We start from the raw sequence: 27286 nt of genomic DNA on the forward strand, positions 1-27286 counted from the left end.
GGTTAGATGTGGCTGTAGATAGATACGGGTTGTTTGGGGTTAGATGTGGCTGTAGATAGATACGGGTTGTTTGGGGTTATATATGGCTGTAGATAGATACGGGTTGTTTGGGGTTATATATGGCTGTAGATAGATACGGGTTGTTTGGGGTTAGATATGGCTGTAGATATATACGGGTTGTTTGGGGTTATATATGGCTGTAGATAGATACGGGTTGTTTGGGGTTAGATGTGGCTGTAGATAGATACGGGTTGTTTGGGGTTAGATGTGGCTGTAGATAGATACGGGTTGTTTGGGGTTAGATGTGGCTGTAGATAGATACGGGTTGTTTGGGGTTAGATATGGCTGTAGATAGATACGGGTTGTTTGGGGTTAGATATGGCTGTAGATAGATACGGGTTGTTTGGGGTTAGATATGGCTGTAGATATATATGGGTTGTTTGGGGTTAGATGTGGCTGTAGATAGATACGGGTTGTTTGGGGTTAGATGTGGCTGTAGATAGATACGGGTTGTTTGGGGTTAGATGTGAGAGGAAATATGTGTGCTATTCCTTTTCTACATCCGTATCTTCTTCCTGCCGGTTAGGTCTGTGGGGAGGAGGAGCACATCACATCTAATTCTACTTTTTGAAATGTTTTTCTTGGTTTCAGTTGAACCGCCCCTCCTTCCCGTCCCCCCGTCCTTAGAAGTGAGAGATAGTACCTCTTGTCTTTTAACCTGGGAGTGAAGCAGGCCAATTGGGAGCTAAGTGAAGCTTACCTTGAAACCTCAGTGTGGCTGAGATAATTGGAGTTGGTTAGCTAGTTTTTCTGTCCCATTACCTCCTGGTACCAACGGGTGAACCTCCTCTGTCTCTGTCTCCCTGAGGAGGGCCTGTGCGTGACGAGAGGCCCTCCACCACTGATCCAATGACCTCTCTTCATCATTATTTAATAGGTTTATACTGTCACCGTTTACTAGAAGGGCAACACAGCTTTGATATACTCTCCTTTCTCCAACTGATACACTCTCTCATTAATATTCATACAATTGATTTATTTCCTCCTTAGAAAGAAAAATGTTTGCTGGGGAATTAAATCTGACAAGTCTGTAGCATTGTTGTATTTTATTTGAAGGAGGCAGAGAGCGGATATGCATATGCAGATATGTGGAGCAAGACACCAATTAAAAGTTGATTAAGCCTTAACGATGGTGTGACTCTAGGAAAATAAATGATTGCGCCTCTCTCTCTTAATGACAAATGAAAAGGTTGAACCTCCCTGCCCCCAAACTCTCTCACACACACACACACACACACACACACACACACACACACACACACACACACACACACACACACACACACACACACACACACCGCTCATCTGTTAAGGACTACACAGACGTTCAGGATCTTTCTTTAAAGGGGGTGCTCTTTGCATCAGTTCAGTTAAGTCGCCAAGCTTGGCCGCTTTCACTCGCTCTCCAGCCAGTTGACATTGGCTGACGAGTTGGCAAGAGGTCTCCTGGTAGTGTGTGTGTGTGTGTGTGTGTGTGTGTGTGTGTGTGTGTGTGTGTGTGCGGTTCACACTTTGCTGTGAAGTCTTCAAGCGGAGCGGCTTCTCCCAGGTCCCAGGGGTATTGGCCTAGCCCGTAGCGCTAGTGTTAACGGTCTCTCTTGGCTAACTCATGTTTCATTCTTTGGCAATTTGCCCTAATGAAGTCCCCACGGAGCCCTCAGACCACTGTTGTCTTTCCATATTTAATCATGTTATTTTTAATCTGCAGGATGAGCTAGCGAGCCTGCCCATGTGTGTGTGCACGTGAGTGTGTGCATGTGAGTGTGGGGGTGTGTTTGTGTGTGTGTGTGTGTGTGTAGGTCATTACAATTACTAGGTGGTCAAGCGATAGAAAAGGGGGTATCCCTCTACCTCTCTGTCGTTTGACATTATTTTCTAAATCAACTTGTCTTCTGTCTAGTTCTCTTCATGTTGACTAACAGAGGGTTCAGTGTTGATTAACAGGGTTCAGTGTTGATTAACACGGTTCCGTGTTGACTAGCGGGGTTCCGTGTTGACTAGCGGGGTTCCGTGTTGACTAGCGGGGTTCCGTGTTGACTGGCGGGGTTCCGTGTTGACTGGCGGGGTTCCGTGTTGACTGGCGGGGTTCCGTGTTGACTGGCGGGGTTCAGTGTTGACTGGCGGGGTTCCGTGTTGACTGGCGGGGTTCCGTGTTGACTGGCGGGGTTCCGTGTTGACTGGCGGGGTTCCGTGTTGACTGGCGGGGTTCCGTGTTGACTGGCGGGGTTCAGTGTTGACTGGCGGGGTTCAGTGTTGACTGGCGGGGTTCCGTGTTGACTGGCGGGGTTCCGTGTTGACTGGCGGGGTTCCGTGTTGACTGGCGGGGTTCCGTGTTGACTGGCGGGGTTCCGTGTTGACTGGCGGGGTTCCGTGTTGACTAGCGGGGTTCGTTGGGAGGTATACGTTGGCAGCAGTAACACAACGGATCATAGTCTCTTCCCCCAACACAGTCTCTTCCCCCAACACAGTCTCTTCCCCCAACACAGTCTCTTCCCCCAACACAGCATTTACAATACAGTACTCTGTGCTTTGGTTTTAAATATTTTGGTGTTTCCTTAAAATTTGAAGCTCCTTAAAGGTACATTTATTTAGCAAGATGACATTATACACGACAGAGCCATTTGCTCTCTTGCTGAATCTACCTTTAAAATGAAAACCAGTGGTAGTTCTGTCCTCGAGGGTCTCTATTATAATGTGTTGTGTTTGTCCCTCTCGTCTCTCCGTAGTTAACAGCGTGTGTCCACGGTTCAGCTGCCATGTTGTACCCCATGTACTGGCAACACATCTACATCCCTGTACTGCCTCCACATCTTCTGGACTACTGCTGGTAAGACTCTGCTAATGGACGCACACACACATTCACACACCTTCCTCTTCTCATTCCTCTCACACTATTATCCAGTGAGGTTTTGCTCCATAATGAAGAGTGTGAATGGCCTTTCTATTTGATTCTGTTGGCAGCAATCTGTCCATGTCTTCAACGTCAGTGGATTTCTTTACAACTCATCCAACACTAATCTAACTAGTCTGACTGAAGCCAAACACTAATCTAACTAGTCTGACTTTCTTTACAACTCATCCAACACTAATCTAACTAGTCTGACTGAAGCCAAACACTAATCTAACTAGTCTGACTGGACGTTGACTGAATCTAACTAGTCTGACTTGATGTTGACTGAAGCCAAATATTTACACACAACGATAGATCCATAACATAACCTATGGATTTCTGAGAGTCAGTGCCATAATTTGACACAGCCAGTGACATAACATACTGTATTTATATTCATTATCATAGTAGAATATAGTATATAGTAGAATATTTTATTCATCTACGTTTACTGTAATATTTGTGTGTAGTGTAAAAGCTGTTTTACTGTCCGCTAAATGTGATTCCCTGCCCTCTAGTAGATATACCCATAGACTTCCAGTCACACTAGTTAGCGTTGGCTCGTGAAACTACCTTTAACTTCCTTTATATTGGATACAGAGACATAAAACTGGTAACCAGGAGTTGATCTGACTTTGGGGAAGTAGAAAAAAAGCCACGTTGCTAAGATACTGACGTATCCCTTCAATACTGATCATGTTTTAATATAATAATAATTAGAGGTTGACCGATTAATCGGAATGGTTTTCATAACAATCGGTAATCGGTATTTTTGGACACCGATTGTGGCCGTTTTTTTTTACACCTTTATTTAACTTGGCAAGTCAGCTCGGGGATTCGTTTTTGCAACCTTCCGGTTACTAGTCCAACGCTCTAACCACCTGCTTTACATTGCACTCCACGAGGAGCCTGCGTGGCAGGCTGACTACCTGTTACGCGAGGGCCGCAAGAAGCCAAGGTAAGTTGCTAGCTAGCATAAAACTTATCTTATAAAAAAACAATCAATCTTAACATAATCACTAGTTAACTACACATGGTTGATGATATTACTAGTTTATCTAGCGTGTCCTGCGTTGCATATAATCGATGCGGTGCCTGTTAATTTGTCATGGAATCACAGCCTACTTCGACAAACGGGTGATGATTTAACAAGCGCATTTGCGAAAAAAGCACTGTCGTTGCACCAATGTACCTAACCATAAACATCAATGCCTTTCTTTAAAATCAATACACAAGTATATATCTTTAAACCTGCATATTTAGTTAAAATTGCCTGCTAACAGGAATTTCTTATAACTAGGGAAATTGTCACTTCTCATGCATTCCGTGCAAACAGTCAGGGTATATGCAGCAGTTTGGGCCGCCTGGCTCATTGCGAACTGTGTGAAGTCCATTTATTTCTAACAAAGGCCATAATTAATTATGACATAACATTGAGGGTTGTACAATGTAACAGCAATATTTAGACTTAGGGATGCCATCCGTTAGATAAAATACGGAACGGTTCCGTATTTCACTGAAAGAATAAACGTTTTGTTTTCGAAATGATAGTTTCCGGGTTCGACCATTTTAATGACCTAAGGCTCGTATTTCTGTGTGTTATTATGTTATAATTAAGTCTATGATTTGATAGAGCAGTCTGACTGAGCGATGGTAGGCACCAGCATGCTCGTAAGCATTCATTCAAACAGCCCTTTCGTGCGTTTGCCAGCAGCTCTTCGCTGTGCTTCAAGCATTGCGCTGTTTATTACTTCAAGCCTATCAACTCCCGAGATTAGGCTGGTGTAACCGATGTGAAATGGCTAGCTAGTTAGCGGGGTGCGCGCTAATAGCGTTTCAAACGTCACGCGCTCTGAGACTTGGAGTAGTTGTTTCCCTTCCTCTGCATGGGTAATGCTGCTTCGAGGGTGGCTGTTGATGTGTTCCTGGTTCGAGCCCAGGTAGGAGCGAGGAGAGGGACGGAAGCTATACTGTTACACTGGCAATACTAAAGTGCCTATAAGAACATCCAATAGTCAAAGGTATATGAAATACAAATCATATAGAGAGAAATAGTCCTGTAATTCCTATAATAACTACAACCTAAAACATCTTACCTGGGAATATTGAAGACTCGTGTTAAAAGGAACCACCAGCTTTCATATCTTCTCATGTTCTGAGCAAGGAACTTTAATGTTAGCTTTTTTACATGGCACATATTGCACTTTTACTTTCTTCTCCAACACTTTGTTTTTGCATTATTTAAACCAAATTGAACATGTTTCATTATTTATTTGAGGCTAAATTGATTTTATTAATGTATTATATTAAGTTAAAATAAGTGTTCATTCAGTATTGTTGTAATTGTCATTATTACAAATAAATAAAAACAATTGGCCGATTAATCGGTATCAGCTTTTTTTGGTCCTCCAATAATCGGTACCGGCATTGAAAAATCATAATCGGTCGACCTCTAATAATAATGGGTGTCCCCTCCGTCAAAAACACCTTCTCAAACAGAGTTAACCATGTCTTATACCATGACTCCAGCATCCTGTGTGTCTGCAAGGGATAGCGGTTACAGTATTGTGACAGACCAGCTGTGTTACAGAGAAAGAACAGAACGTATTAAACAGCTAACCTGATTGAGGCAGCGGCCACAGAACACAATAGGACCCACACATACTCCTAGCCTTGCCCTGCCAAGCCTCGAGACCAGTGACCTTCCCCAGTCAGAGTAATCCGGTTTTCCTGGTTGAGAGCTGCAGGCATGTCCTCCTGGTCCTCTCTGCCACAAGCTGATTGGGTTACAAGGACAGCTCTGAGGCTTGATTTATGATTAACAGTAAATACTGTGTGTCTCGTTACAGTTGGTAATGGTCTCAGTTGGAAAAGGATATGTAAATAGCGTTATTTGTAGCCAATTATCTGAAGTAGAGGATTGTTTTGCTGAAGGCACAGTAACATCACTGTAATAACTTAAAAATGTTTGTTTTACTTGTTGCTTATGTTTATCTGATCTTTATTTGACCATATTTAGTCATTGTCTTTAATAATTTAGTCCTGACTCACATCCTTCTTTCAAATGATCTGGTCCATAGTGCCCCCATGCCATACCTGGTAGGAGTCCATCTTAGCCTCCTTGAGGTAAGTCACACTCGCATCATATTACATCTCCATCATAGTCTGATTCTGAATCTGCCCCACTATATTTTATTTCAATTCATTATGATGTGGTTATTCCTTTTCTATATTTTTATATTTAGTATTTAAACATATTTGTCACTGTGGAGGGGATGTGTACTGTGGAGTGGATTGGAGCTGTGTAAATTAATGAAGCTGTTAAATTCTCCACAATTTTAATGATGCAATATTTATTTTGACGCATCCAACACTGGGAACAAATATGAAAGAATGTTGACAATGTTGTTCCTTTTCTGTCTCTTTCTCTGTTGTGTGCCTGCTTACTAGAAATACAGAAATAGACAGAGACAAAGACTGAGACAGAGACAGGAGCAACAAAGACAGGAGCAACAAAGACAGGAGCAACAAAGACAGGAGCACCAAAGACAGGAGCAACAAAGACAGGGAAAGACAGGGACAGAGTTTCCTCAGAGCTTTTGTGCTTCATTATTGAGATCTGATCTGTTGGGCGGGAGTAGATCTATCACTGTGTTTTTATAATTATTTTATTAACTTTTATTTATTGATGGGAGACCAATTGAGGCCAGTGTCTTATTTACAATGGTGCCCTGAGGACAAACATAACATCAATACAGCAACAACCAGATGAAAAACTATCAGACTGCTGTAAATACATTACATCAGGTTATTACAACACGTTATAATAATCAACTGAAATAATTGCACACTTTAGTGAACTCATTTAACAACCGCCCTATCAGCATCATCAGGTATAATTTGTTTTGTGAGGAATTCCATTCAAACTAAAGGCAGATTTAACAAGCTTTGTGGGGACAAGTGGGACCTCAAGAGTTCACCAACCCTGCGAACGGGTTCGGTATCTTATGTTTTTCTATTTCAACAGGGAAGTGAGGTATGTCGGAAACTTGTGGAGAAGAGCTTTGTAAACAAAGGAGTAATGAAGTGTTGTACTGGACTTTAGTGATGTCCAGCTGACCTTCTGATACAGGATGCAGTGATGAGTATTAAAACTGTCACCTGTAATAAAGCCAAGGGCGGTATGGTAGACGGCATCCAAAGGTTTAAGAGTAGTGGCTGCTGCATTTTGACAAATGGTGTCACCATAGTCATGAACTGGCAGGAAAGTTCACTGTTCAATCTGCTTCCTGCTGTTCATGGAGAGACAATATCTTTCTCTAAAAAATAAACCTTCAAAAAGCACACATTGTGTTCTGTCTGTCATAATTCTTAAACCATTTTGCAAGACTCCTGATCCAGGCCCATTTCAGACAGTTTTTGAATGAGTAGGGAATGGTCAACAGTGTCGAATGCCTGGGGAAAGGTCTATAAATAAGGCAGCACAATGTTTTTCATGATCTAGGCAATTTAACACGTCGTCTAAACAAGCATAGTGGCTGAAACAGGGCTATGTCCAGGTCTGAAACCAGACTGATGCATATTTTAGAAAAGAGTGAGAAGTTTAAAAGCTCTTAACTGGGAGTTTACCAGGGATTCTAATACCTGGCCTAGGCAAGATCATTTGGAGATTGGGCTAAGTCAGAAGGATCTCCGCCTTTATGTAGGGGGGAGGACATATGCCGCTTTACAAATCTTAGAGATAACCCCAGGTTAAAAGGTTCAACAATGCGTGGGGCAGTGAGCTGTAGTAAGAAGGGGTCACATGAACCTCCCCCTGTGGATTTCTTCACATCGATTGTTAGCAAGGCACTTAATACATCATAGACATCAAATGGTTAAAATAAAAGGCACTTAATACATCATAGACATCAAATGGTTAAAATATAAATGTAGTATGTGAGTCTGTTAGAGCAGCATTCTGTACAATCTGTTCTGAGGTGACTAAAGGACTCCCTCTAGTGGAATGAGATACATTTCCATAGACTATCCTTTCAAACAGGTGGCCAGAGGAAGTAAAATGGTTACTAAAAGCACTACAAATTTCCCGATTTGTCTCGTATGGGACCAGAGGCTTTCAAAACCTGCTGGAGCAATGAGGGGGTCGAGTTTTGTTTCAAAGATTTGACCACTTTCCAGAAGTTGGCTGGATTACCACCCCTCCCCGATACACAAGTAAAATAAATATGTTCATTTCACTTTTCTAACCAGAGATAGACATTTATTTCCCAAATGTCTGAACGACTGCCAATCAGACGTAGTATCATTCAGTCTATCCTTAGCCCAAGCTACATTTATTTATTGTAATTTCTCAGACAATTCATGTGTGAATCAAGGATTAGATTTGTCTTTTATCCTTGAATCCAGTTTATGGTTGATCTGAAGATGTGGTTGAAGGCACCGTATGGTTGAAGGCACCGTATGGTTGAAGGCACCGTATGGTTGAAGGCACCGTATGGTTGAAGGCACCGTATGGTTGAAGGCACCGTATGGTCGAAGGCACCGTATGGTCGAAGGCACCGTATGGTCGAAGGCACCGTATGGTCGGTATGACGCAATTACGGAGCCTCCGGAACAGCAGTTTGTTGTGTTACAGCCTGCGTTTGAAATGGGTTAAATTGATATGTTTTGTCACTGATCTACACACAATACCCCATAATGTCAAAGTGGAATTCTCTTTTTAGAAATGTTTAGAGATTAATTAAAAATGAAAAGCTGAAATGTCTTCAGTCAATAAGCAAGCATTCAACCCTTATTTTAGAATTATAATTTTTTGCTTTTTCTCCCCAATTTCGTGATTTCCAATTGGTAGTTACTGTCTTGTCTCATCGCTACAACTCCCGCACGGACTCGGGAGAGGCGAAGGTCGAGAGCCATGCATCCTCTGAAACACAACCCTGCCAAGCCGCACTGCTTCTTGACACACTGCTCTCTTAACCCGGAAGCCAACCACACCAATGTGTCGGAGGAAACACCGTACACCTGGTAAATGTGTCACCGTGCACTGAGCCCGGCCTGCCACAAAGACATCCTGGCTGGCCAAACCCTCCCCTAACCCGGACGACGCGGGGCCAATTGTGCGCCGCCCCATGGGTCTCCCGGTCGCGGCCGGCTGCGACACAGCCTGGGATCGAACCCGGGTCTGTAGTTTCGCCACTCGGGAGGCATTCAGCCCTTTTGTTATGGCAAGCCTAAAGTTAAGTGGTAAACATGTGCTTAACAAGGCACGTAAGTTGCATGGACTGTGTGTGTGTGTGCAGTAATAGTGGTTAACATAATTGTAAAATGACTACCCCATCTCTTTACCACACACATACAATTATCTGTAAGGTCGAGCAGTGAATTTTAAGCACAGATTCAACCACAAATACCAGGTTATCCAGTGGTTCGCAAAGAAGGGCAACTCTTGGTACAGTGAAGGGAAAAAAGTATTTGATCCACTGCTGATTTTGTACGTTTGCCCACTGACAAAGAAATGATCAGTCTATAATTTTAATGGTAGGTTTATTTGAACAGTGAGAGACAGAATAACAACAAAAAATATCCAGAAAAACACATGTCAAAAATGTTATAATTTTTTTTTTTTTGGAAAACTTGGTTCAGTCTGATTTTCAACAGACACGGAGAAAAATTCACCTTTCAGCAGCATTGCTAGTTAAAACACAAGGTCAAATATACACAGGAGTTTCTTACCAAAATGTCATTGATAATTTTTCCTTAGTGGCCTGGTTACAGTTTTGACTTAAATTGGCTCGAAAAGCTATGGCAAGACTTGAAAATGTCTGTCTAGCAATGATAACAACCAACTTAACAGAGCTTGAAGATTTTTTTTTTAAAGTATCATGTTCAAATCAAATTGTATTGGTCACATACACATATTTAGCAGATGTTATTGTGGGTGTAGCGAAATGCTTGTGCTCCTAGCACCAACAGTGCAGTAATAAAAAGTTGCTTAGGAGATGCCATGTCTGAGATGCCATGTCTGTCGGCGTTATCTTACAAATTGTACAGTCCAGGTGTGCAAAGCTCTTAAGAGACTTACCCAAAAAGACTCACAGCTCTAATCGCTGACAAAGGTGATTCTAACATGTATTGGGGTTGAATACTTATCTAATCAAGATATATTATGGGTTTTATTTTCCATTCATTTAAAAAAGAAAGTTAGAATTTTTCTTTCGCATTGATGTTCTATACTATTTTGTGTAGATCGTTGACCCAAAAAATGTCAGTTAAATCCATTTTAATCTCACTTTGTAACATAACAAAATGTGGAAAAAGGCAAGGGGTGTGAATACTTTGACGGCACTCTACATGAATCAGTTCAAGGCTGCAGAATTTCAGATCAGAGGGTGTGTGTGTGTGTGTGTGTGTGTGTGTCGTACCTGACGGGAGCAATATTTATCACACACTGTACCAGTGACAGACCCTCTCTCCTGCACCGCATAATTAGACCAGATCAGCATGCAAGCCTCCTCAGCCACCACTGTGACATATTGTATATGACTGTGTGTGTATGTGCCTGTGCTTGCTCATCTACGCGGGGGGGGGGGGGGGGGTGTGTGTGGGTGTGAGTGTGTGTGTGTGAGTGTGTGTGTGTGAGTGTGTGTGTGTGTGTGTGTGTGTGTGTGTGTGTGTGTGTGTGTGTGTGTGTGTGTGTGTGTGTGTGTGTGTGTGTGTGTGTGTGTGTGGTGTGTGTGTGCGCGCGCGCGCGCGTAACTATGTGATTGTGTATATGAGAGCCTCCATATCCCAGACTGTCACAGACCGAAGTGACAATGTTGAGATCCACCCCCCCCCCCCCCACACACACACACCTGATCCACACACACACACACCCGATCCACACACACACCCGATCCACACACACACACACACACACACACACACACACACCCGATCCACACACACACACCCGATCCACACACACACACCCGACCACACACACCCCCGACCACCACACACACACACACACCCGATCCACACACCCACACCCGATCCCCACACACACACACCCGATCCCCCCACACCCGATCCACACACACACACACCGTCCCCCCCCCCCCCCCCCCCCCCCCCCCCCCCCTGATCCCCCCCCCCCCCCCCCACACACACACACACCTGATCCCCCCCCCCCCCCCCCGACCACACACACACACACACACACACACACACACACACACACACACACACCGTCCACACACACACACACGCACACACACACACACACACACACACACACACACACACACACACACACCTGATCCCCCACCCACACACACACACACACACACACCTGATCCACACACACACACGCCCCCGATCCCCACCTGTCTACTGAGCACCGCAGACATAATAGTATGGTTTGTAAATAATGACTTAATTGTTTTTCTTCATTTTGGTGTATATTTATACGTGTGTATGGAGTAAAGTTGTGTGATGACTGTAGTTTTTAAATGTTACTTGTCAGTCTATCTATATCTGGTACTCTCTGGTTGTAGACAAGCACGTGGGTTACTGCTAATAAAACAGGTCTGTGTGACTTATTAAATCAAATCAAAGTTTATTTGTCACGTGTGCCGAATACAACAGGTGTAGACCTTACAGTGAAATGTTTACTTACAGGCTCTAACCAATAGTGCAAAAAAAGGTATTAGGTGAACAATAGGTAGGTAAAGAAATAAAACAACAGTAAAAAGACAGGCTATTATATTGACCTGTGAAATATTTGCAGTACTGTATCGAGTTCTGGGAACAATAAAAACACAAATGAATCCATTAAAAACCCTGACATGAAAACATATGTGTTGGGTCTGACATGGAGGGGGAGATGTATGTTTTCAAACTGTTTAAGGAGGGAGTAACAACAGGATTGGGGTGTATGTGTGCTGACAACCTGTGTTTCTTCTCTCAGAGAGTGCGTAGCAGGTCGTTGGAGGATGTAGTGATACTAAACGTTGACACCAACACACTAGAGAGCCCCCAGAATGATCTGCAGAATCTGCCCAGTGACGTGGTGAGTAGAGAGACACACACACACACACTTCATATGTATTTACTGTATTTTAGTCATGACACATCATATATAATACTGCTGTCCTCACGTTGTATTCATGTACTGTCTGTACACCTTTATTTATTCATTTCTTTGAACTTTTTGGGATTATGTGTGTATTGCTAGTAGTGCTGAGCGATTAGTGCTTTTTGATGTCTGTTCGTTTTCGATTAGATTATTTCTAAAATAATCACAGATTTTGGTTTAGACAATGCACTATGCATTGTGTGGGTTGAATGCTGTAACAACACAGAGTAAAACTATGAATAAAAGTCCCATGATGGTATGGTAGTGACTGTCCCAGTACTGCATCACTTATTAACCATCACTTATTCACATTTACTTTACTTTAATCAAATATTTCAGTTGTTGTGTATATTACATTTGTTTTATTTAATGACTTTATTATTTAATTCCAAGCCGTCATCTCATCTTGATAGAGATGCTGTCTGACAAAATCACTATTTTAGTAGTTCTTCAAAGGAAATAAGGCCTACTTTTATGACTGCTGAATACCAACTATCAATCACTTATATCATGTATTAGTCCATAGTCTATTAAAATGGTTCCTATACACCCACTAGTACATATTCTATTAAAATGGTTCCTATACACCCACTAGTACATAGTCTATTAAAATGGTTCCTCACTACACCCACTAGTACATAGTCTATTAAAATGGTTCCTATACACTAACACCCACTAGTGCATAGTCTATTAAAATGGTTCCTATACACCCACTAGTACATAGTCTATTAAAATGGTTCCTATACACCCACTAGTACATAGTCTATTAAAATGGTTCCTATACACACACACCCACTAGTCCATAGTCTATTAAAATGGTTCCTATACACCCACACCCACTAGTCCATAGTCTATTAAAATGGTTCCTATACACACACACACCCACTAGTCCATAGTCTATTAAAATGGTTCCTATACACCCACACCCACTAGTCCATAGTCTATTAAAATGTTTCCTATACACACACACCCACTAGTACATTGTCTATTAAAATGGTTCCTATACACCCACACCCACTAGTACATTGTCTATTAAAATGGTTCCTATACACCCACACCCACTAGTACATAGTCTATTAAAATGGTTCCTATACACCCACTAGTACATAGTCTATTAAAATGGTTCCTATACACACACCCACTAGTACATAGTCTATTAAAATGGTTCCTATACACACCCACTAGTACATAGTCTATTAAAATGGTTCCTATACACACACACCCACTAGTACATAGTCTATTAAAATGGTTCCTATACACACCCACTAGTCCATAGTCTATTAAAATGGTTCCTATACACACCCACTAGTACATAGTCTATTAAAATGGTTCCTATACACACACACCCACTAGTACATAGTCTATTAAAATGGTTCCTATACACCTACACCCACTAGTACAAAGTCTATTAAAATGGTTCCTATACACCCACTAGTACATAGTATATTAAAATGGTTCCTATACACCCACACACACTAGTACATAGTCTATTAAAATGGTTCCTATACACACACACCCACTAGTCCATAGTCTATTAAAATGGTTCCTATACACACACACCCACTAGTACATAGTCTATTAAAATGGTTCCTATACACCCACACCCACTAGTACAAAGTCTATTAAAATGGTTCCTATACACCCACTAGTACATAGTATATTAAAATGGTTCCTATACACCCACACACACTAGTACATAGTCTATTAAAATGGTTCCTATACACACACACCCACTAGTACATAGTCTATTAAAATGGTTCCTATACACCCACACCCAGTAGTACATAGTCTATTAAAATGGTTCCTATACACCCACACCCAGTAGTACATAGTCTATTAAAATGGTTCCTATACACACACACCCACTAGTACATAGTCTATTAAAATGGTTCCTATACACACACACCCACTAGTACATAGTCTATTAAAATGGTTCCTATACACACACACCCACTAGTACATAGTCTATTAAAATGGTTCCTATACACACACACCCACTAGTCCATAGTCTATTAAAATGGTTCCTATACACCCACACAGACTAGTACATAGTCTATTAAAATGGTTCCTATACACCCACACACACTAGTACATAGTCTATTAAAATGGTTGCTATACACACACACCCACTAGTACATAGTCTATTAAAATAGTTCCTATACACACACACACCCACTAGTACATAGTCTATTAAAATGGTTCCTATACACACACACCCACTAGTACATAGTCTATTAAAATGGTTCCTATACACACACACCCACTAGTACATAGTCTATTAAAATGGTTCCTATACACACACACCTGCTAGTACATAGTCTATTAAAATGGTTCCTATACACCCACACCCACTAGTACATAGTCTATTAAAATGGTTCCTATACACACCCACTAGTCCATAGTCTATTAAAATGGTTCCTATACACACACACCCACTAGTACATAGTCTATTAAAATGGTTCCTATACACACCCACTAGTACATAGTCTATTAAAATGGTTCCTATACACACACACCTCCATTCACACCTTCCCTCTCTCCGCCCTCTTTCTCTGTCTCATTCACCAACCAACCAATGTAGTTTATCTTCTTATAGAAACATTCTCACACACTCTTCCTTCCTCACTCCCCCCCCCCACACACACACTCACAAAGACACACACACACACACACACACACACTAGGCCCAGAAGATGCGAGTATTGCAATACTCGTTTAGTATCGTGGCAAGGAAACAAAACACGAAGCTGATTTAACTTCTTCAGGAAAACAGCCCTAATGTTGGAAACAAACATTGTTGTAATCCAGAGTCATATTCATTTATTTTCAAAGCTATAGCACACAATATGTTACATACAGCAGGTTTATAACGAACCAAAGAGTTTAGGCTGCTTCCTTTTCATTTCAAAATATTCCGATACACACACACACACACACACACACACACACACACACACACACACACACACACACACACACACACACACACACACACTGAAAGTCGGGCAGCCATCAGTCATTAGCCATCAGATCTGTGGAAACATCTCTCCCTCTATTTTAATCATTATTCCTCAAAGACTGCTTTTCTGCCTGCCCAGTGCCACGTCTCGGCCCAGTGGCACGTCTCCGGGAAACGACAGAGCGAGAAAGACTGTGAGTTTGAAAATGGACAGAGGTAGAGAGGGATGAGGGATAGGAGGAGAGGCTGGGGGTTTGTGAGAGGGAGAGGGAAGCAGAGGGAGCAAGAGAGACAGAAAATAAGGGGGCCAATTACCAGTGGTGCCTCTGTAGCCACCTGCCAGCTCCCTCTCTTTAATTAATGTAGAGCTGACACCGGTCCGAGCAACAGGAAACCAGGGTCACACACACGCGCCTGTCATCCCTCCGTTTGAATCACACAGGAGGCTGTTTGTTTCGTTCCTCTCTAGGGGGGATTTAATACTCCTCTTGAGGCAGTGTACCTATACCTACAGTACGACCGCCTCTCTCTCTGACTGTGCAGCAGCCCGCCTCTCTCTCTCTCTCTCTTTGTCTCTCTCTCTCTCTCTCTCTCTCTCTCTCTCTCTCTCTCTCTCTCTCTCTCTCTCTCTCTCTCTCTCTCTCTCCCCCCCCCCCCCCCCCCCCCCCCAGGGACTCCACTCCTAAATTAAACAGCAAACTGAGTTTGTCACAAAAGGGAGCTGGCTCTTTTGAATCTGACAGGCAACAGAGAAAACCCTTTGTGTTTGTCATCTGCTAAATGAAGTGGTGGCTCAGAGCTCGGCTTTGATCCTGGAGCTCGCCATTTCCCTACAACTAATCACAGAACACATTCACGGCGAATCACCTGAAACAAGACCTGTCCCCTATTACACCACAGTGCTATCACATATTTACTACAGCTAATTATCCCTCTCTTTCTCCTGCTACCTTATCGCTAGGGGTGATGTAGATGAATCAGGAAAATAGCAGGTATTAATTGCGGGGAATTCCTGGCCCCTTGTTAGTTTTCTCGTTAGTTAGGATGTGTCACATGGCATCTGATATTTGTGTTTACATACAGTGAGATTGGTTGAGAGGCATTGCTCAGTTCGTCAGAACCCACTGCAGGGGAACAGAAGCCTTAATTAAAACTGGCACTTTTAATCTCACAATAAGAAACTGTTCACTGACTGCTTGATATTGACTTTATAGAACTGTCATTATAACTTAGGACAGCTAGAATTATAATAGACAAACTTAAAATCATATCAAATCAAACTTTATTTGTCACATGCGCCGAATACAACAGGTGTAGACCTTAGTGTGAAATGCTTACTTACAAGCCCTTAACCAACAATGCAGTTCAAGAAAGAGTTAAGAAAATATTTACCAAATAAACTAAAGTAAAAAGTAACACAATAAAATAACAATAACAAGACTATATACAGGGGGTACCGGTCCAGATAATTTGTACATGTAGGTACGGGTAAAGGGTACTGGTTAGTCCAGGTAATTTGTACATGTAGGTGGGGGTAAAGGGTACTGGTTAGTCCAGGTAATTTGTACATGTAGGTGGGGGTAAACGGTACTGGTTAGTCCAGGTAATTTGTACATGTAGGTGGGGGTAAAGGGTACTGGTTAGTCCAGGTAATTTGTACATGTAGGTGGGGGTAAAGGGTACTGGTTAGAAGAATGTAGAGAAATTACATTAGCTAGGTTTCCGTCCAGTTAGGAGAAGAATGTACAGAAATTACATTAGCTTGGTTTCCGTCCAGTTAGGAGAAGAATGTACAGAAATTACATTAGCTAGGTTTCCATCCAGTTAGGAGAAGAATGTAGAGAAATTACATTAGCTAGGTTTCCATCCAGTTAGGAGAAGAATGTACAGAAATTACATTAGCTAGGTTTCCATCCAGTTAGGAGAAGAATGTACAGAAATTACATTAGCTAGGTTTCCATCCAGTTAGGAGAAGAATGTACAGAAATTACATCGGCTAGCTTTTCGTCCTGTTAGGAGAAGTATGTACAGAAATTACATTAGCTAGGTTTCCATCCAGTTAGGAGAAGAATGTACAGAAATTACATTAGCTAGGTTTCCATCCAGTTAGGAGAAGAATGTACAGAAATTACATTAGCTAGGTTTCCGTCCAGTTAGGAGAAGAATGTACAGAAATTACATTAGCTTGGTTTCCGTCCAGTTAGGAGAAGAATGTACAGAAATTACATTAGCTAGGTTTCCATCCAGTTAGGAGAAGAATGTAGAGAAATTACATTAGCTAGGTTTCCATCCAGTTAGGAGAAGAATGTACAGAAATTACATTAGCTAGGTTTCCATCCAGTTAGGAGAAGAATGTACAGAAATTACATTAGCTAGGTTTCCATCCAGTTAGGAGAAGAATGTACAGAAATTACATCGGCTAGCTTTTCGTCCAGTTAGGAGAAGAATGTACAGAAATTACATTAGCTAGGTTTCCATCCAGTTAGGAGAAGAATGTACAGAAATTACATTAGCTAGGTTTCCATCCAGTTAGGAGAAGAATGTACAGAAATTACATTAGCTAGGTTTCCGTCCAGTTAGGAGAAGAATGTACAGAAATTACATTAGCTTGGTTTCCGTCCAGTTAGGAGAAGAATGTACAGAAATTACATTTAGCTAGGTTTCCATCCAGTTAGGAGAAGAATGTAGAGAAATTACATTAGCTAGGTTTCCATCCAGTTAGGAGAAGAATGTACAGAAATTACATTAGCTAGGTTTCCATCCAGTTAGGAGAAGAATGTACAGAAATTACATTAGCTAGGTTTCCGTCCAGTTAGGAGAAGAATGTACAGAAATTACATTAGCTTGGTTTCCGTCCAGTTAGGAGAAGAATGTAGAGAAATTACATTAGCTTGGTTTCCGTCCAGTTAGGAGAAGAATGTACAGAAATTACATTAGCTAGGTTTCCGTCCAGTTAGGAGAAGAATGTAGAGAAATTACATTAGCTAGGTTTCCGTCCAGTTAGGAGAAGAATGTACAGAAATTACATTAGCTTGGTTTCCGTCCAGTTAGGAGAAGTATGTACAGAAATTGCATTAGCTAGGTTTCCATCCAGTTAGGAGAAGAATGTAGAGAAATTGCATTAGCTAGGTTTCCATCCAGTTAGGAGAAGAATGTAGAGAAAATACATTAGCTAGGTTTCCGTCCAGTTAGGAGAAGAATGTACAGAAATTACATTAGCTAGGTTTCCGTCCAGTTAGGAGAAGAATGTAGAGAAATTGCATTAGCTAGGTTTCCGTCCAGTTAGGAGAAGAATGTACAGAAATGCATTAGCTAGGTTTCCATCCAGTTAGGAGAAGAATGTACAGAAATTACATTAGCTAGGTTTCCGTCCAGTTAGGAGAAGAATGTAGAGAAATTACATTAGCTAGGTTTCCGTCCAGTTAGGAGAAGAATGTACAGAAATTACATTAGCTAGGTTTCCATCCAGTTAGGAGAAGAATGTACAGAAATTACATTAGCTAGGTTTCCATCCAGTTAGGAGAAGAATGTAGAGAAATTGCATTAGCTAGGTTTCCATCCAGTTAGGAGAAGAATGTACAGAAATTACATTAGCTAGGTTTCCATCCAGTTAGGAGAAGTATGTACAGAAATTGCATTAGCTAGGTTTCCATCCAGTTAGGAGAAGAATGTACAGAAATTACATTAGCTAGGTTTCCGTCCAGTTAGGAGAAGAATGTAGAGAAATTACATTAGCTAGGTTTCCGTCCAGTTAGGAGAAGAATGTACAGAAATTACATTCGCTAGGTTTCCATCCAGTTAGGAGAAGAATGTACAGAAATTACATTAGCTAGGTTTCCATTCATTTGGCGACAGAGTATCATGCGAATATTCCAAAATCTGCATAAAGAAAATATTTTCCCACCAGTGGTGCGTTTCCACCAAACTGACTTGTTGCAGATAAAAATCATTGCGTGATGACAGTGCACACAAAATGTACTTTTTTTTTTTTACTTACGTTTTCATGTGTCGAATAAAATGTAAAGTTCAATGTGTTTCCATCGCATTTTCAAGTCTACCGATAGTTTTGTCACAAAAAATGATTGTGTTAAATAGCAAATGTGCCAACTCTGGCCAACAGCTCGTAAATACAGTGCGGTAGGCTAGTCTATATGCTGAGATTATTATGGATAAGAGTGAGAATGTTTTTATTTGTCAAATGGCAATCACGCATCGATCTTCATGGCACCAGAATAAGACACTCAATGTTTATTAGAAAGGAGCATCAAGCTCATCACTGTACACCTTCACCACCCTGTTAACTTCATCATAACTTATTTCATCCGTAGACTAATAAACTGCATGGTTTCCTGAGTCCTAGTGGGAGGATCACATATCATATCATCGCGTGACTCCAAGCTTACTTCCATATGATGCTTTTTATATAAATATTTGCGTTTCCACTGCCATTTCTCACATAATTAATTTTACTGACACAAAAAGATCACACCATGTCGCACGAACAAATTATCTGTCTGCATTTTTATAAAATTGTACCGAAACTGTTTCCATCACAGGTGTCGTGATTTCTTTTTATAAGGTATGACTTTACTGGCAGAAAAAACGTGGTTTGTGGTACTGTTAATATGAACTTATCAGGGGTAGACGGCTTAAGTCGACTTAATAACCTTCATCTCCTTTCACCTCAGCCTTATCCAATCTAGGATTCAGTTAGTGAGAGCTTTCTATGTATCCCTATTCAGAAAGTTCAACGCCTCTCCATCCATAAAAACGAAGCATAATAAAATAGAGCCAGGGGCCAACCTTGTTTGGGTGTGTTTCAAGTAAAGAAAGAAAGCAGCTCTCTCTGATATTGATTGAAGCCAAACGCTTTCTTTGGAGTATGTATGTACCTAATTGCGGCTGCGGAGAGGCTACGTGCATGTGGCGTCCATTACGGCTCCAGCTGACCACTGGCCCGGCTCTGGAGGGGTCAGGGGTCACAGACTTCCTTAGTTACTTGGCCCACTCCCAGACAGGGCCCCTCCGCTGCCCCCTCTGCTGCCCAGCCCTTAATGGCTTTTTCCCTCAATTTCACACATAATATTTCAGATTTATTGACTATTAGAAATGCTACCTCGCCAGTAGCGCTTCCGCTTGGTGAAAAAGTGAAAGATTTACAAATAGAGAGAATAATTGGTAAAAGGGTGAAAAAAGGATGTGTGTAATCTTCTGAGAAAGATTTCTGCCGTGTTTTTATTGGAAACATCAGATGAGACATAGTTGAAGGTCCTGTGCTAATTGTTTTTCTTCTAAATTTGTCCTGCTACGCACACTGGGAATGTTCACTACTGACGGTGGTAGTAAATATAGTCTTTCACATAAATCATTTTTCAATAAAGTTTGACTTGTGATTTTCTAAAATAAGTCTATTTCTGTTGATTATTTTGGTTGAATTAAATTACTTTTGATCAAATAAAAATATGACAGACAAATGTTACTGAATAAAACATTAAACATTTGCATCAATGCTACATATTTCTTGTTGAGTATTGAAATTAAATGAAAATATCATGCAGCTGATATAATAAATGTATTCTGACTTTCCTAGCCATCATCTGTTTAGGGTTATTGCCTGGATATTAAGTACATTTATAGAAGGAAATAAATCATTTTTATAATGTTAAATTATAATGTTGTAGTATAATGTTAAATCGTTTTTTTTTCTTCAACAAATAAAATAACTATTGGCTCTTAATATGTGTTCATTAGTGCCATTGATTTGAGTTAAATGAGTTTTTCTGTTTATTTGTGGCAATGGTCTGAAAAGGTTTCTGGGTTCTTAAGCTAAGGAAAGTTTTAGACACTTTTCTATAGATGCTACTAATATAGGACTCTGAGTTCTATGTGTTTTATTAAAACCAACTTGTTGACGGCTGTACAGAATAAAGAATGTGCATTTTGAACCACAGTGCTGTTCTGAAGATCAACGTGCTTTCATTATTTATTGTTTTTATATCCTTTTTCAGACTTCTCCTACAGTGTGTTATACAGATACGGTATTAATTGGGGTGTAGTGTGGTTGTTTACCCTGCTAGTCATTAAAAGTATCCAAGAATAGCAAATTAAGCAGCCATTAATTCCGAAGACAGACAATGTTTGAATGAATCCCATTTTTATTTGATCCCGTAGACTTCATATCAAAAACTAGAGGATTTAAAAAAAAAAAGTGTTTTTCTTTTAGTGTGTTTTACACATTCGAGGGAGGATTTGAGAACATGTTCATTTTCAGACGCAACTCTTTCAGATCGCAATGTAATTCCCTCTGTTCTCTTTCCCGCTGCGTTGTTGACACACTGTTCCTTACATTTCTTCCATTCCTATATTTGATTGTCTGTGTTCCCAATCAAGGTGGGAAGTTTACCCAGTGCACACCTCCTTGTTGTATTTTAAGACTGCGGTTGGAAGTTAACAAATGAAGTAGAGGGAGAGAGATTGTGTGTTCAAAGATCACGTGGCACTGTTAATCAAACACCACAGCTTTAATTGGAAGTTCAGCCTCCGACATTCACAGAAAACAACATCATCGGCAGCCAACGTTGCTACTCAGACCCCCCCCCTCAGACAGAGGAATGTACTATCCTGTCTCACTAACAGTCACACTGAGTCCTGTAGACAGTGAACGATCATCACTCAACACACCAAGCTGACATTTAAATCAGGAGAAAGATTTCTCTACTTACATGTTTCTGCTTCGTCCACAATAAGCCACAGCCACAGCTGTCTATACTGTGAAGACAGATGAGGGCCAGGTGTGTGTGTGTTTCACCTCCAGCAACCCATTCCCACTGTGAAACAGCTGCATTACTTCCCCACCTATAAGCTAACTGCCTCTGTGATTGGCTTGTACTGTAAGACCAGTACTGTACTGAGCTGCTCTTATTAATGAAGCCTAATGAACATGAGTTAAAAAGGAAGGTTATCGCCAGGTAACCATTTTTATTACGATCTGATGATGAATCATGCATTTTATTTGTAATTTGTGTCCCCCTCCCTCCCTCGATCTGGAGCTGTCTCTCTCTCTGTCGGTCTCTCTGTGTTGGTGCTCTGGTCCTCTCTGTATTAGACCCAGGGAGGACATTTAGATATGTTTAATTATGTAAAACTCCCAGCTCATCCTGGAGCCTGCTATCCAGGGTCAGCCTGCTATCCAGGGTCAGCCTGCTATCCAGGGTCAGCCTGCTATCCAGGGTCAGCCTGCTATCCAGGGTCAGCCTGCTATCCAGGGTCAGCCTGACAAAGTAGCCTCACTCCAGGGAGTAGCATCCACCATGAGATATCCCTATTAGTTCAAATGAAAACACACACACGGGAACACATGAAAGCACACACACACACACACACACACACACACACACACACACACACACACACACACACACACACACATGAATGCATAATGACACACAAAATCATCTGTTTGATGTGCTTATTTCACTGCAGGTAGTAAAATGCTGATGGATCTATATTCCTGCTCATTATGGGCTGTAGGTATCAGAGGCTTTGTTTGTTCTCCCGTGGGACTTGTAGCTACGCATCTCAACAGCAACAGGAACCAGGCTTGATATTAAAACCAACCCTCTCAGTCCTCTCATCTTAAATCACAGGTTGAGACTGATGGCCTTGGAAGTCATTGGTTTGCTTTGCAACTAGAGAAAACGGTTAATTAAAATAAAGATTATGGATATAAATATACAAGCAGTTGAGTCCGTTTGTCTTGAATAACGTTGTTATTATGGTTAGTTTTATTACACCAGTTAATAGAGTTCAGCACCCTGAAGAATAGTTTTATATTGAGTATTATGTCAGATATTCTTTTTTTAATTTAAAGTTTGAAATATGAACAGTGTGTGTGTGTGTGTGTGTGTGTGTGTGTGTACACGTCTTTGTGCGTGAGTATATATGTGTACAATTCGGGCTGCAGCACATCAAAAGAAAGCGGGATGATTTTCATAACTATTTCTTTTTTCTTTGTAGTTCTTTAATTGCGTCCCCACGGCCTTCTTTCCCTGGACAGAATCTTAACAAAACATTATTTTTGTTTTAGAAGAGAAATCTCAACTTTCTACCGCAGCAGCAGTATCAGGGTCATCATTTGGGAGTGTTATATGTGCTGGTGCTAATTTTGGAGGGTGTGATTGATTTGAAAAATAGTTTCAGAGTTTGGAGAATTAATTCTTGCTGTCATCATTAATTGTATATAATTATGGTAAAGATTATTTTCTGTGTTGAATTACTGCTGGGTTTTAACTCCTATATCCACTCCAATCACTGCTGTCTAGTTTAAAATAGTTGTGAAATGCTTCATTATATTTCAGCCAAACACTTACTTTTGTTTTTCATTTCTTTACACACGTTTAGCCTGTCAAAATGCTGCTGGGTTTTAGCCTGTCAAAATGCTGCCTGGTTTTAGCCTGTCAAAATGCTGCCTGGTTTTAGCCTGTCAAAATGCTGCCTGGTTTTAGCCTGTCAACATGCTGCTGGGTTTTAGCCTGTCAAAATGCTGCTGGGTTTTAGCCTGTCAACATGCTGCTGGGTTTTAGCCTGTCAACACGCTGCTGGGTTTTAGCCTGTCAACATGCTGCTGGATTTTAGCCTGTCAAAATGCTGTGGTTTTAGCCTGTCAAAATGCTGCCTGGTTTTAGCCTGTCAACATGCTGCCTGGTTTTAGCCTGTCAACATGCTGCTGGGTTTTAGCCTGTCAAAATGCTGCCGGGTTTTAGCCTGTCAACATGCTGCTGGGTTTTAGCCTGTCAAAATGCTGCCTGGTTTTAGCCTGTCAACATGCTGCCTGGTTGTAGCCTGTCAAAATGCTGCCTGGTTTTAGCCTGTCAAAATGCTGCCTGGTTTTAGCCTGTCAACATGCTGCTGGGTTTTAGCCTGTCAAAATGCTGCTGGGTTTTAGCCTGTCAACATGCTGCTGGGTTTTAGCCTGTCAACACGCTGCTGGGTTTTAGCCTGTCAACATGCTGCTGGATTTTAGCCTGTCAAAATGCTGCCTGGTTTTAGCCTGTCAAAATGCTGCCTGGTTTTAGCCTGTCAACATGCTGCTGGGTTTTAGCCTGTCAACATGCTGCTGGGTTTTAGCCTGTCAAAATGCTGCCGGGTTTTAGCCTGTCAACATGCTGCTGGGTTTTAGCCTGTCAAAATGCTGCCTGGTTTTAGCCTGTCAACATGCTGCCTGGTTGTAGCCTGTCAACATGCTGCCTGGTTGTAGACTGTCAACATGCTGCCTGGTTGTAGCCTGTCACCATGCTGCTGGGTTTTAGCCTGTCAACATGCTGCTGGGTTTTAGCCTGTCAAAATGCTGCCGGGTTTTAGCCTGTCAACATGCTGCTGGGTTTTAGCCTGTCAAAATACTGCCTGGTTTTAGCTAGGGAGTCATACAGTATATGTTTTAACTGCTGTTGTAGATAAATATTGGTCAAATGTTTAGTAACAATTAGCCGTGCTGTATCTTTTGCCAGTGTAAAAGTCGTCAAGACAGTCGGTGCCTGAGCAGTACAGTGCGTGGTTTGACAGTCTGCTATGAAACGATGCTAGTGGATGTTAATTCCCATGTGTCTAGAGGACGCAGGCAGCAAAGCTACCAGCCAAGCCTCGTTATCCATGACAGCTGTACTGGGTTCTCCTGGTGTCCTTATGATGATGAAACTAGTCTCTGTTTCTCTAAATAACACTACTGTAGACGCTGCTATAGACAGTCAGGATGAGACTAGCTACTGATAAATCTAGTCTCTGTTTCTCTAAATAACACTACTGTAGACGCTGCTAGACAGTCTGGACAGGGAGAAGTAGGAGAGCTGAAGGACATGGCATTTTACTGCACTGGACACTTCAAGATTTTCTTTCTTTATGTTTGAAAATTGAACTCTTTGTACTCGTTTGTAAAATTATTTACCAATTGTTTATTGGATATTCTGAAGTTAATCAATGTTGAGTGTTCTGCCAAAATGCTATTATAAAGCAGTTTGTTTTTTATTTTGTATATAATTAAGTGTTTGTATAATTATCCATTACATTTGTCTGTGTATATTTGTCATCACATGATCACACGGAGAAGACCAGTTCAATCAGAAAAACTTGACAATAGTGTTACATGACATTGATTGTGTGTGTGTGTGTGTGTGTGTGTAAACTACCCTAGCCCAGAGCCCAGTCTCTAGGATGATCCAGTTACTCTCCCATCTTCAGTAGCTAGTTTCATCCTTTACTGAGAGACAGAGATCACTACTGCACCTGCTAATTACCATCTCCAGTTGCTGCGTTTAAATAGAGATCTGTTCCCGGTCTGACCTGTGAACCCGTGCTCTTTATGCTAGCCACTTCAGTCCTTGTTATGGGGAGGCTGTGTCGGTTTAATGAGCCCTCGTGTCTGCCCTGTGTGGCTGTCGGCCGGCCTGCCGCTCCTCGGACCCACGCCTTTCATCCACAGCCATCCTCCCTTGATGTAAATTGAAAAGATCACAGCTATACGGGAAAGGCCTCTGCTTTATTACATTATTACTATCATAACTCAGGGTTTATTTAAGTCTTTCTTTCCTCTTCCCTCTTCTCTTCTCTCCTCTCTCTCTCTCTCTTCTCTCCTCTCTCTCTCTCTCTCTCTCTCTCTCTCTCTCCCCCAGGCTCTCTCTCTCTCTCTCCCCCAGGCTCTCTCTCTCTCTCTCCCCCAGGCTCTCTCTCCCAGTCTCTCTCTCCCAGCCTCTCTCTCCCAGCCTCTCTCTCCCAGCCTCTCTCTCCCAGCCTCTCTCTCCCAGCCTCTCTCTCCCAGACTCTCTCTCCCAGACTCTCTCTCTCTCTCTCTCTCTCCCAGCCTCTCTCTCTCTCTCTTCTCTCTCCCAGCCTCTCTCTCTCCCAGCCTCTCTCTCTTCTCCCTCTCTCTCTTTCTCTCTCTCTCTCTCCCAGCCTCTCTCTCTTCTCTCTCTCCCAGCCTCTCTTCTCCTTTCTTTCTCTCTATTTCTCTCTCTTTCTCTCTTTCTCTCTTTCTCTCTTCTCGCTCTCTTTCTTGCTCTCTTTCTTGCTCTCTTTCTTGCTCTCTTTCTTGCTCTCTTTCTTGCTCTTTCTTGCTCTCTTTCTCGCTCTCTTTCTCGCTCTCTCTCGCTCTCGCTCTCTCTCTCTCTTTCTCTCTCTTTCTTTCTCTCGCTCTCTCTCTTTCTCTCTTTCTCTTTCTCTCTCTCTCTCTTTCTCTCGCTCTCTCTTTCTCTCGCTCTCTCTCTCGCTCTCTCTCTCTTTCTCTCGCTCTCTCTCTCTTTCTCTCGCTCTCTCTCTCTCTCTTTCTCTCTTTCTTTCTCTTTCGCTCTTTCGCTCTGTCTCTCTCTTTTTCGCTTTCTCGCTTTCTCTTTTTCGCTTTCTCTTTTTCTCTTTCTCTCTCTCCCTCTTTCTCTCTTTCTCTCTCTCCCTCTTTCTCTCTTTCTCTCTCTCCCTCTTTCTTTCTTTCTCTTTCTTTCAATTCAATTCGCTTTATTGGCATGACGTAACAATGTACATATTGCCAAAGCTTATTTTGGATATTTACAATATAAAAATGAGAATCAAAATTGTCAACAGGACAACAGTAACGACAATAACCAAGGGTCAGAATAACCATACATTCAACAATAACAATAGCCATACAGTAGAGTACATGTGCAGGTTTATTGGTCTGTCAGACACTGTCCCTCAACTTATGGCAGGCAGGCAGCAATGTAGTGCGCTGCCAACACACAGCTCTCTGTGTCCTCCCCCAACAGGACGGGTAGCCTATCCTCATCATCTTTCTCTCTCTTTTTCTCTCTCTTTTTCTCTCTCTCTCTCCCTCTTTCTTCTCTCTCGTCCTTTCTCTTTCTCTCTCTCTCTCTTTCTCTCTCTGTCTTTCTCTCTCTCTCTTTCTCTATACATAATGCTATAGTTAATTGGACCCATTGGGGGAATCGGTCCCTTTCATCTGCTGGTAGTCAGTGTGACTTTACAGTAAAACATGTCACTGCCAAATAGGGTCATCACCTGTAGAGCAGGGTGTGTGTGGTTACAATATGATGGCTAATTAGTCTGACGGAGACCATTAGTGCTGCTGTATGCCTGATGAGATGTTACTGCACCAGCTAGCCTCTGTCTGTCTGTGTTGAGGTTGTTCTATGGCTTGTTTGGGCTTGTGTTTTTATTAGCTCATATTGTGATTGTTGCCTAAATGGGATTATTTAGGATTTTTTTCTGTCTTAAAGTAAACACTTTTTTTTTTTTT

At 41.7% G+C, this 27286-nt stretch overlaps 1 protein-coding gene across 1 annotated transcript in view; it reads left to right on the plus strand.

The window, feature by feature from the left end:
- LOC106560563 (DENN domain-containing protein 1B) overlaps positions 1-27286 on the plus strand; it is a 238530-nt gene that overhangs the window by 121671 nt on the left and 89573 nt on the right. Inside the window, exons 10-12 of the mRNA XM_082956608.1 lie at positions 2787-2887; positions 6031-6076; positions 11901-12002. Coding sequence (XP_082812734.1) covers positions 2787-2887; positions 6031-6076; positions 11901-12002 — 249 coding nt within the window. The remainder of the gene's footprint in view (positions 1-2786; positions 2888-6030; positions 6077-11900; positions 12003-27286) is intronic.

The sequence above is a fragment of the Salmo salar genome, chromosome 10, assembly GCF_965601325.2.
Source record: "Salmo salar chromosome 10, fSalSal1, whole genome shotgun sequence".
Taxonomy (NCBI): domain Eukaryota; kingdom Metazoa; phylum Chordata; class Actinopteri; order Salmoniformes; family Salmonidae; genus Salmo; species Salmo salar.